This window comes from Alosa sapidissima, chromosome 8 (genome assembly GCF_018492685.1).
Source record: "Alosa sapidissima isolate fAloSap1 chromosome 8, fAloSap1.pri, whole genome shotgun sequence".
Classification (NCBI taxonomy): Eukaryota; Metazoa; Chordata; class Actinopteri; order Clupeiformes; family Clupeidae; genus Alosa; species Alosa sapidissima.
The window spans coordinates 22424254-22437306 of NC_055964.1; the positions used below are offsets into that span (position 1 = coordinate 22424254).

Below are 13053 nucleotides of genomic sequence, written 5' to 3' on the forward strand. Positions count from 1 at the left end.
TTCATCCAAACAGGTCCAGCCCTTTGGCTGAAGGTCCCCGCCTGCTGAAGCACACACCCTCTACACACACACACACACTACAGTCATGTACACATTTATCAGTGTGTACACACCCTCTATCATCACCATCCCTGCTTCGCTTCTACAAGTTCACACCCTCTTTGCATTGTGCAGTTTTAACCCGTATGGCAGGATCTCATTCTTCCTCCACCCAGAATCTGTGGGGGTTTTTTCTTTCCTTGTCCACACTTGACACCCAGTCTGCTTGTGCATTGTGTAATACAAAGCCATAAAGAGGATGCCTCCCAAAATCCTTATGATTCTAGGTCAAACAACTATTCAGTTAAGTGGACACATCAGAGAGAGAGAGAGAACCAGTTACTGTGTTGGGTCAACAAAATGTGCAGCGAGAAGGCTTTAATTAAAAAGTCAACACAAATAACATGAAAGGGTTATGGTTTATACCCCCCCCCCCTCAAAAAAATAAATAAATAAACAACAGGCCTATTTCAACAGTATATTAAACAATGTTTACCTTGTTTGTTGTGTCAGAAGATTCATTTGATATTCTTTTAACTGATCCTGTCTTGACAGCTTGATACTGTTGCTATAAGCTAATAATTTTTCAATAATTAATCTTTTCTTTTTTGACATAAATTAAGAGAGTAAACTGGCATGTAGTAAAATGAAAATACTTCCATATGTGTATGGGCCGCCAAGGGGTAGTATAATTTATTAATATTATCAGGGTATTCCATAGATCCCTAGAAAACTATGCAAATGTCTGCATATTTGGAGTTTCGTTGAGATTTTCAATCGCTTACCCTGACTGACACTGCCCATTGACAAATGGTGTACTTTAAGATATTTGACCTTTTATCAAGATGATACATTTGACTGTTGGGACAGAGTGGAAGTGATGTGAACCTGCCAGGCTACTATAGGAATGCGCTGCTGGCCATTTGGATGCCCTAGGCAGAATTAATCTGTGATCAAATGCTTACCCTGATTGTGACCCATTGATTCATGGTGTACTGTCACTTTAAGATATTTGACCTTGATGATACATTTGACCACTGGAACACAGTGGAAGTGATGTGAACCTGTCAGGCTACTACAAAAGAATGTCCTTCGCGTCAGATTGCACAACTCACATTTGATTCATTGCGAGGGTTGGCACAAAACTATAGGCCTTTGGGCCCCCCCCAAAAATGGAAGTCTCTATTACAAAAATGTCAGTTGATACTGTTATGTTGATACTTTGTACATGTTAACGGTTATTAGGAACAAAATGTATGAAAGCAAAGCAACATGTTAACGCATACTAAATCCAGCATGTATGTTTAAATGACATGTTAACACAAAATGTACTTCTTAAGTAAGGGATAATGTATAGAACGCCGGTCACAGTTTGATAAACTTCACGATAATGATGTTGTAAGAGATAGATTAGATTAACTTTACTTCCACAAAATGTACACGCAAAAGTTCACACAAGGATTTTCTTTTGTCCACAAACTGAACTTTTACCTAGTTCCAACACACAGTAGCCTATTCTGTCTGTCTGGTATGTCATCCACCATCAAACACCAGACATTAGCCATGTGGAAGTGTTTACGCATCATGCAGACCATGGCATGCGTTTTGTTTTCCTTTCAGAGCGCAGCATGTTAAAATCAAACATGAATGCAGAGATGCCCGCAAAGCACAGCCCCACACGACAGCACTCTGTAGCCTACTGGCGCAGCAGGGGTAGTTACTGACCCCCCTCCCCCCCACCCCGAGAAGCTCGTAACCGACAACTGCGAATGGCATGGAAAAGATTTGGTGGTCCCCAGCAACAACATGTGGAGTTGTGAAATGCCTGAAAACAACTGGGTCTGTTTACGCGACGCCCTGAATCAGAGTTGCTGAGAAGTTTGTTGTTAGTCAAGAGTGCACACTGGTTTTCTGTCCAACCTTATAACTAACCAGTTCTAGATGTCACATTGAATTTTATCCTAAGCCGAATATACCAGTAGCAAAGTTTTAAATTTGTAATATAAGCACTGAGCAGCAGACCTTAAATGCCTCCTATGTAGATAATACCATATTTCGTTCTAAATATATACTCATGTGCATGGGCTGGATTCATGGTAGCCTACTGTGAGTTGGGTAGAGTACAAAACAATCCAAAACACTAGCGTAAAATTCCAGCAAAATGAAAATCCAACACAGTCCGTCTGTGGAGGCCATTATTATCAAACAGCCTTTAATCTCAAACTTCAAACACTTTTCACGAACCTTATTGAAAATGAAATTACAACAAGTCATATTCAGTTTCTTATAAATTATACATGAGAGTGAATGATAAATTATAGTTATCATGGCAACACAAACTTTCTGCATTGGGAAACAAACATTCCGAACCAGTTGATTCACAGTAGTTTGCGCGAAGTATATGAACCAGAGGAAGGATTTGCACCTACAGTACAGACATGTCAACAGTAAATAATACTCTATCTTTTGGGATTCTATCCCAATCAGAATCCCAAGGAACAAAATCAAAGACCATCTTATACGTCACGAAACACTGGGGTGGGGAAACGGCAGCAGGCATCCTGATTCTTGTGAACATGAAAATTAAATACATTTCTTGGGAATGATTCACAGTAAACACTCAAATAACCAGGAGGTGAACATGGCTTGTTCAGATTAATTACTTGCATGTCTGAACAACGTTCCCTTGTTTGCTGTCAATTTGCTTCCGGGCTCACTCGTTAAAATGTTATATATAACTTTTAAACTAGATGTACCGCATAACAGTACAAAATATGACAGCTGCTCAGTCCTGTACATCCTCATCCTGTACGCGAAATTAAATCAAGCTTGTCAACTTGTCTCCATCTCCTACTCCATCCCTTACTCTTGCAACTTTTGTGTAATGCTTGTATGTATGTGTGTGTGTGTTCATGCGTGAGTGTGTTTGTGTGTATGCGTGCATGAATGTGTGCGCTTGTGTTTATGTGTGTGTGTGTGTTTGTATGCGTGCGCGTGTATTTGTGTGTGTGTGTGTGTGTGTGTGTGTGTGTACGGTCACATTTTACGCTAAGCTTGTGGCGGTCATAATACATACTGTATGCTGGTGCATGGAAAGGTGATCTGATCTGTGCTTTAGGCTACCTCAACATACTAGACATTTCAATTTCATGTAGCCTTTAAACTGAAATAAGTAAGTATGCTTACAATGTCACATGGCACACTGAGCGGTCATTCATACTGTACATTCCAATCTATCTTTCAGCATCATTTCTGTCTGTTGGGAACTATGAATGCAGAGGCAGCTTCTGATAAAACACTGAGTATTAGATCTTGGGACTGAATATTGCAATTTGGAAAAGACACAATAACTGCATTTTTAATCTGTCGCAAGCAACACCAAAGAACTTCCCCTCTGTCGCACGCAGGCTATTTGTTTATCCAGTACCGGCTTTGCAAATAACGATGTCCACAGACAAGGTTGAATATTTTGCATGACTTATAAAAGTACGATGTATTGCGACATCAGATGCAAGTCAAATTTGTAGTTTCTTATGTCTCATTCCATCGAACTACAGATCCGCTACCCGATCTGGCAAACTTACATAGTGCGGTTATAGCCGATAGAGGGCCGCGAAGCGAATGCAGAATTGCCGTTCACCCTGTTACGAGTTGATGAACCACTGAAACGATTTTGGAAACATTATTTTAAGGTACAAAAAACACTTTGGTATTGCTTTAACATCCAAAAGAAATATGAGATTATGACGACATAGTGAAACCATTAATAAAGCCATACCAAAGTCATTAAAATGAGCCCCACAATAACAAAACTTGACTGTGGTTTGCGGCCTCAGTGGTGACTAATCGCCGAGGGTTTTGGACATGACTCATCTTGTTACTGTAATTTGATTGGAGAATACAAGAGGAAAAAAGCACGCTTACTTCAAAAAGGTTTGGAGTAGTTCGTTTTATGTCAACTTTTCCATGGAAAAAAAAGCCATTATTCAGTTTCACAATCAACTTGTCCCAACTTGTTACGTCGAGCGAACATTCAGACAACCCATTTCTCGGTCCTTGGCACCACCTTGTGGACCAGCCCCTCGCCAAGGACACTGAAGTCGTGCAGGATGGCCTCTACGTTTGGCACAGTGGAGGCTTTGTCTTCGGAAACCTCCACACAACGGGCGCCCATCATCCCCGTCTGAGAGAGAGAGAGAGAGAGAGAGAGAGAGAGAGTGTGAACAGTGGGTCACATTTCACATTTCTGTGGATATCATCATATTTATTTCATAAAATCCCAAAGAGAATACTTGTACAAAACTTTTGCATAGGTATGTGAAAGGTTCAAAAAACGCCATGAAAACATTGCTGTGTGGTGTATATCATATGGAAATTAAAAAAGGACACTGCCATGTTGTTTGAGATTTGACTGGTCATTTGAGCCACTTACTGCCATAATTTCAGTCATCTTCAACCTCAAGCAGCTAAAGCAGTGGTCCCCAAACTACGACCTGCGGGCCAGATACCGCCCGCAACCTCATTTTGGTGGCCCCCCAAAACATGTCTGTGATATATAGCATCCGGCCTGCACAAAGATATGACACCGTCAAACTATAACCTCCTTGACTTCCCTCATTCATTCTATGGTGAGTCTTAAAGGAAAATTCCGGTATTTAGCACTTTGAGTCCCTTTTATGGTTTGTTTGGATGAACTAGAGCATACCTGTCAACACTCCCGTTTTTCCCAGGTTCTCCCGTATTTCAAGGTCATCTCCCGGCACCCTCCCGTTTTGTTATTTCTCCCGGAAAACTCCCGTAATTTGCATGGCCTTCAAACTTCATTTTAAAATCACTGATCCATTCATTTTTTCTTTCAGTCTGACATCTCCCAGGTTGCCATATTGTGTATGAAATACACCCTACACATACACAATCACTTACTTTCAATTTCAACCGTTTTGTCATAGGGTTAAAACCTGGCAACCCAAAACCCAAATAAGACAGCGGGTGCTGACTGCGCAGTGCGCAGCCTGAATCTCGTAAGCAAGCAGGCTAGTTAAATGGCCTACTCCAGAACTAGCTGTTGTGAAATTGTTGGGAATTTAATTGATTAACACATCACATAAACTGTTATTTAGTGTTGAGTGTTGTTGATAGACTGAACTTGTGTCCTCAAAACCAAACCAGACAGCAAGCAGCTTTAGAGTTTTGGAAGTAGGCTGCAGGCAGGCAGCTGGTGGATACATAACTGGCATGCATAAGGTAATGGTAAGGTAAAAGCAACGACCGAAATGCAGTGTTGAAACACGTGTATGAAACATGTTAAATATGCAAACACTGATCCGGTACAAACACTGACCCCCCCCCCCCCCCACACCCAAAAAAAATCTCCCGTTTTTGGAAAGCTAAATGTTGACAGGTATGAACTAGAGTGGTGGACATCGAAATTTTGACGATTGGTCCTGCCTCGACTTTTCTGATGTGTTTGAAATTAAAACATATTAGTGATCTCTGTTAATACTTTGAGAGGTCCTTAGGCTGACACATATCAACTTTTGACATTAACATAATTGATTGGACGGCCATATTGGATTTCATCAAAAACACTTAAAAGTTTTCACAGGTCACAAATTTCATCCAATTTTCATGAAACTTGGCACAGATGATCTTCAGACCATGCCTCACAAACGCATTGCTTTTTTGACCTTTATTCAAAACAGGTCGGCCGTGACGACCAATCAAAATTGGCGGCGAAGCCGCCAATCAGGAAGTGAACTGTTATCTCAGCCAAGATTTCACGTATCAAAACCAAACTTGGTACATGGGCTCAGGACCCAATTAGAAGAAAGCTCAACAAATTTGGTGACTTTTGACCACTATGGGGGCGCTATAATCACAGGAAGTAGGCTCATATCTCAGCAACACTTTCACATATCAAAACCAAACTTGGTAAATGGACTTGGGACCCCATCCTGAGGACACACAATACATTTGGTGTACTTTGACCACTAGGGGCGCTATAATTAGCAATACTTTCTCATATCAACCTCAAACTTGGTATGTGGGCTCGTGGTCACAACCTGAGGACGCACAATAAATTTGGTGACTTTTGACCACTAGGGGTGCTATAATTAGCAAGACTTTCTCATATCAACACCAAACTTGGTACGTGGACTCATGAACACATCCTGAATAGCTACAATACATTTGGTGTCTTTTAACCACTAGGGAAAACTATGACATGAATTGGGCTCATATCTTACGAACGCTTTCATGGATTGAAACCAAACTTTGTACAAGGACTCAAGACCCAATCCCAATCCAATCCAGTCCAATTCAATCCAATCCAATAAACAATCACACGAAGTAGGCTCATATCTCCGCAATCCCAATCCAATCCAATCCAATCCAATCCAATCAACAATCACTTCAAGTAGGCTCATATCTCAGCAATCCCAATCCAGTCCAATCAAATCCAATCCAGTCCAGTCCAGTCCAATCCAATCCAATCCAATCCAGTCCAATTCAATCCAATCAACAATCACATGAAGTAGTCTCATATCTCAGTAATCCCAATCCAGTCCAATCAAATCCAATCCAATAAATTCCAATCCAATCAACAATCACATGAAGTAGGCTCATGTCTCTGCAATCCCAATCCAGTCCAGTCAAATCAAATCAAATCCAGTCCAGTCCAGTCCAGTCCAGTCCAATCCAATCTAATCCAGTTCAATTCAATCCAATCCAATCAACAATCACATGAAGTAGGCTCATGTCTCTGCAATCCCAATCCCAATACAGTCCAGTCAAGTCCAATCCAATCCAGTCCAGTCCATTCCAGTCCTGTCCAATTCAGTCCAGTCCAGTCCAATCCAATCCAATCAACAATCACAAGTAGGCTCATATCTCAGCAATCCCAATCCAGTCCAATCAAATCCAATCCAGTCCAATCCAATCCAGTCCAGTCCAGTCCAGTCCAGTCCAATCCAATCCAGTCCAGTCCAATTCAATCCAATCCAATCAACAATCACATGAAGTAGTCTCATATCTCAGCAATCCCAATAAAGTCCAATCAAATCCAATCCAGTCCAATTAAATCCAATCCAATCAACAATCACATGAAGTAGGCTCATATCTCTGCAATCCCAATCCCAATACAGTCCAGTCCAATCCAATCCAATCCAGTCCAGTCCAGTCCAATCCAATCAAATCCAATCTAATCCAGTCCAATTCAATCCAATCCAGTCCAATCCCAACTTCTGCTTATTTGCTTGGCCCCCTCATTGCTGCTTGCAGCTATATTTATTATTTAACATCTTTCCTCCGCCATTGGAGTCTATGGCAGCCCATAGAACCGTCTGGTAAAAAGTTGTGAAATTTGGCACACCAATTGGGGACAGTCCCTTGTTTAATTTCACCAAGTTTCATGTCAGCACCTTGAGCACTCTAGCGCCACCAACAGGCCAAAGTTGGACATGCGTTCACGCACGTAACTTTTGACCCGTATGCCCGATTGTCAGAAATGAGGTATCGTTGGAATCCTTGGACCAAGCCGAGTTCAACGCACCATATGACGTCATTTTCCGCCATGATGGATTTTCCGCCATTTTGGTTTTCACAGGTCACAAATTTTGTCCAATCGACACCAAACCTGACACACATGATCTTCAGACCAAGCCTCACAAAAGATACTCCTTTCCGTCTTCAGAACTAAAACCGTTCGCCTGTAACAGCCAATCAAAATTTGCGGCGAAGCCGCCAAACAGGACTCATGGATACATGGACTCAGGACCCAATCAGGGGGACGCTCAAGAAATCTGGTGACCTTTGACCTCTAGGGGGCGCTGTAATTTAGAAACATGCCTTTTGGCCTGTAGCTGCTGTTGTGCTTAGAATTAAAACACACTAGTGGTGTCTGGTAATACTGTTGGAGGTCCTTAGGCCGACCCAAGCCAACTTGTGATGTCATCGTAATTGATTCGCCGCCATATTGGATTTAATCAAAAACACGTACAAGTTTTGGCAAGTCTGGAACAATTGACAGAAGCTTTCGGCTGTAACAGCCAAATCGAAATTTGCGGCGAAGCTGCCAAACAGGAAGTGAGCTCATATCTCAGCAACCCTGCCATGTATCATAACCAACCTTACTACATGAATTCATGACCCCATTAGGAGGACGCTCAAAAACTTCGGTGACCTTTGACCTGTAGGGGGTGCTGCAATTAGCAATATTGCATTTTGATCTGTAGTGTTTTATCAATCTTTTATTTTTTGATGTGAAACTGATGACAATATGTTCCATCCAGTTCATTCTAATGCGTGCGTGCAAGGGCGGGGCGGGGCAGGACGGGGTGGGACGGGCAGGGGTGATTAGGTGGGGGGCTGGCTGGCGGAGGCGGTGGCAATTCTCAGCCCTGTTTCATGTTTTGATGTGACACTAGTTGAAAGTGTTGATCGCGGATGTCTGCTGAGTTCTATCTTGTCGCCATGGCTACTCCAGCCTATTCTGCTTGGCCCCCTCATTGCTGCTTGCAGCTATATTTTCTATTTTTATTTTCGTTCAAATGGTCATACAAAAACAGCAGAGTTCACACAGTTCTCACCAGGTGAGTGAAAGTTAGAATGGTGGTCATTTCAGATGTTTTTTCCAGCACTTCATAAAACTTAGTTTGAGAACTTAAAATTATTTGAAAGATATTACTTGTTCACAACTTGAGCTGTGTGTGCTCTCTTAGAGCCAGGCATAGTGAGCTGGCCCTCTGAAGAAAAAAATTGGGGACCACTGAGCTAAAGCAACATGCATGTATATACAGACAACACATCTACACATTTAGCCCCTTAGACAACCATTACACTAACCTTAAATGGATGAGGGGTGAAGGCTTTTGGCTTCCATAGCACCGCAATAACCGTACCGCCATAGGGGTCATAGAAAAACAGGGCGACATCTCCAAAAGCTTCCTAGAAAAGCAAAGGCAACAAAGTTCAGCTCATCCTCCAACACAAACACGTCAGCAAGCTCAGCGGAGGCTGCCGCTGTTGGTCACTAGTTGCTTTCAGACCTACGTCTGCATATTCTGCGGATGTCAAGCTGTTGGGCTGTACATAACCGGCTATTTGGTAGGGGTGTCACGATTCTCCAAATCCTCGATTCGATGCAATTTTCGATTTTAAAGTCACAATCGGATTCGATTTTAGATCTTTTTTTTAATATTAGTATTAATGCATTCCTTACATGTTATTTACTCTTTTTGGCCTTTTCCTTTTCTGTTTCGGGGGGCTTTTATTTTTAAACCACTTTTTATTTTGAAACCGTTCCAACCGCGAGGTTGTAATGTAAACAGAACCAACATTAGGCTAAAACAGAGACGTGAACATAGTGAAATGAAACAACACAGAATGATAATTTGATCGTTTCAGCACACTCCGAAGAGACCCAAGGTTAGTGTTCATGGAATATGTACTTATCAATGTGCATTTTAAGCCTTAAAGAAACTTTGTACTGTAAATAGATCATCTTTTCACTTGCTAAGTTGAGTAGACTAAGTTAGTTTTAATTGACGTGAATGAACGAATACTTCCACACCGGTGATTTCAAAGTAGCAAGAGGGGCTTTGATTTCGGTAGGTTGATGTGTATATTTTAACTGGCTGCAGCCTAAAATTAGAGGAGTGTTGATGCTGCAGTTCAGCACGTGCGTGTGCATTTGTGCGTCTTGGCATACATGCTGGATGTGACATTGGGGGTGTGGCTGCATCGTCGATTCTACTTTTCAGTTCGAAGATCGAGACTGAGATGTAATTTCGATCGATTTCGATATAAAAATGAAATCGTGACACCCTTACTATTTGGAATTCCGAAATTACACTCTTACATTGGCTCTTACACTACTTATATCTGAATCACCCAAAGGGTCGGACCTCCGTTTGACAAAGCTCTGCTTATACTGCAGAGGACGTGACTGAAAGCAGCTAATGATTCAAATAGGCTTTCCAGCAACTCAAACGATGGGGAAAAAGAGAGGAACATGGAAAGTTCATGATCATGAACTTCTTAACTACTCTCTCTGTCACACTCATACACACACACACACACAGAATTAATGGTTGGTTGACTCACTCGGAGCTCTGTGAGGTACAGGCTGACGGGGTTGAAGTCGACCACGGGCAGCACCCCTCCAGCCACGGCGCCCTCGTGGGCCCCCCGGGGAGGCGGGTGTTTGGGGGGGTCCACTGCACTCTCCACCAGGGGCACCTGCTTGGGCCTCAAGTGGATCAACACGTCGTACACGTCCAGGGGTGGCCGGAAGGCAACCTAACGAGACACAGCAGCAGAGGCACACAGAGAGAGAGAGAGAGAGAGAGAGAGAGAGAGAGAGAGAGAGAGAGAGATGAAGAAGATCACATACAGCCCATGGACTATACCCATCATAAAATCTGACTCCTAAGGCTGATTTATTTCCGTTTATGTGTGTGTGTGTGTGTGTGTGTGCGCGTGTGTGTGTGTGTGTGTGTGTGTGTGTGTTTACTCACTCGCACATCTTGCGTCTGTGTGCGGTCTGTGAGCTGGGCCTCAAGAACGTGGAGGCTCTCTGCTGCCACAGTGATGATGCGCTGCAGCATCTGAACACAGGCCGGGGTGGAGGGGGGTGGTGGGGCAGACAGAGAGAGAGTTAATGACCAAAACCACACGATAAATAAGCTGGAGCACAGCACAGCTATAAAACACATGCTTCCTGACACACACCCCATGTTCAGAGATCATTATGCTATGGTTTCACTGGTGAGAGGAGCTACATTGGATGCAATGAGTCCACAACAGAAATACTAACAACATTTACAACGTCTAGGGAGGATTCTTTTCTTCCCTCACCATGGCACCTAAGTAACAGAGAAACAGAGAGAAGGGACAAGAAGTGACAGTGTCGTTGGTTTTTGACCTTTGTGGATTCTGAGTCTGATGCCGCATTGGAATCCCAATACTAACAGTGTTGTGTTATTTTCAACACATTTTTTGTAAGAGCGTACACAGTATAACAAAGCAATGTGGTAAAAACCCACACAAATTGGACATATATCCTATCTGGACATAGAGATGTGTTAAAAACAACACAAGTAAGTGTAGAGGGCACAATGAAGGCTCAAAAACCCAGTGAGCACCTGGGGGCAGCTGTGGCACAAGCGGCAGCACCAAGTTCGGGCCTAATCTGTGTTTGACCGCGATGTGTGGTCACTTTCCGATCCCATCCCCTTCTCTCTCTCTATCACTCGGGTCCTGTTTGTTACTCACTCAACCTGTGGTAATCTACTTTTAAAAAGCCCCAAGCAAGCGCATACCTGTACAGATGGAGCCTCTGCAGTCCACATAGACAGCTTCCTATCAGTTGGCGTGCCAATGAACATGGTGGGCAGGGATTCTCTGGAAGCCACAAAGGCATTCTTGATCTCGGTGTAGTCAGCCGCTTCAGAGGAAAAGAGAAACCTTGTCAGGGTGAGATAGTGGCGATTAAGCCCCCAAGGCATCTGTGAGTCAAGTCAGTTTATCTAAGGGAAAATGAGTTGAACACAGTGGCTGAATGAACAAACTGTATGTGGTTTCACAAGGGAATCGCTGCTGGGTAGGAGAGTAACCGCACAAACCCTCAAAGGATTCTGTATTATTTTAGTGTTTTGATGCTCTCTCTCTATATAGCTATTATCTAGATTTCTATGATCTACAGATATATTCTGGATGTTCTATACTTTGGCAATACTATTTCCCTTGCAATAATCATGCCACTATACTAAAGCCTATAAAGATTGCGGTTTCCGGTACGTCACAAAAATAGAACTTTGAGCCACTGGCAAGAAAAAAATGTCTCTCTGATCAGTCGCCTGCCAGCCATTCACCGCTCAATATCGGCGGATCCCCCACCACCAACCCACTACCAAACATAGGCCTGCTAATGCATGAAGAGTCAAGGGTTTTAGATAAATACTGTATACACGTGAGTCACAAATTCTGACTTCAATTCATTCGCAAACTGAGCAATTAAAAAAAACACAGCGTGAAGGGACAGCGAGGGGAGAAAATGCATTACATTAGGATACTGTGATATCCCTGAGAGGATGCTACCTTGCCGTGCATTTAGCGGTCAAATGCATGCATTTCTTATGGTTATGGCATTTTGCAGACACCTTTGTCCAAAGCGACACACAAATACAAAAACAACATAATATTTAAAGGGACACCAGGCAACGTTTACGTGTTAATTACTCATCTTTGTAAGTCGGTATATGGTTAAATGACTCGTTACAGGGCGAATGAAGACTCTCTCGCCCGCCCCTACTGCCTGTAGGAAGAATATCCCGCTTGCAAGTGTATCGTACCCGCCGACCGAAGCAGGATCAGTTTACAGCACAGAGGCAGGCTAACGAAACGCTAGAGATTGTTGCAAACGTGTGTATAATGGCAGAGCCGGCGAAGAAGCAGCGAAACCCCTTGACGGAAGACGCAAAGAAAAGGAAAAGATCTTCAGACCGAGCGAGGGGGAGTTTCGTAGAGAAAAAGCATCAGGCTTGCCTGGTGTCCCTTTAAAATATAACAGATTAGAATGTTGGTCAAACTATAATAAGGAGAATAGCAATAATAAACAGCAATGTCAATTCAATCAATAGTAAGGGTGTCACGATTTCGATTTTATACTGAAATCGATCGAAATTACATCTCAATCTCAAACTTCGAACTGAAAAGTAGAATCGACGATGCAGCCACACCCCCAATGTCACATCCAGCATGTATGCCAAGACGCACAAATGCACACGCACGTGCTGAACTGCAGCATCAACACTCCTCTAATTTTAGGCTGCAGCCAGTTAAAATATACACATCAATGCAACACTTTGAAATCACCGGTGTGGAAGTATTCGTTCATTCACGTCAATTAAAACTAACTTAGTCTACTCAACTTAGCAAGTGAAAAGATGATCTAGTTACAGTACAAAGTTTCTTTAAGGCTTAAAATGCACATTGATAAGTACATATTCCATGAAC

At 42.7% G+C, this 13053-nt stretch overlaps 1 protein-coding gene across 1 annotated transcript in view; it reads right to left on the bottom strand.

Moving 5' to 3' along the window:
- Positions 1–3973: 3973 nt before the first annotated feature.
- The window catches only part of nol6 (nucleolar protein 6 (RNA-associated)), a 29247-nt gene continuing 20167 nt past the window's right edge, over positions 3974–13053 (bottom strand). The window contains exons 22-26 of the mRNA XM_042101816.1: positions 11358–11482; positions 10554–10643; positions 10141–10335; positions 8881–8982; positions 3974–4222 (exon numbers count right to left, since the gene is read on the bottom strand). Coding sequence (XP_041957750.1) covers positions 4073–4222; positions 8881–8982; positions 10141–10335; positions 10554–10643; positions 11358–11482 — 662 coding nt within the window. The 3' untranslated portion in view covers positions 3974–4072. The remainder of the gene's footprint in view (positions 4223–8880; positions 8983–10140; positions 10336–10553; positions 10644–11357; positions 11483–13053) is intronic.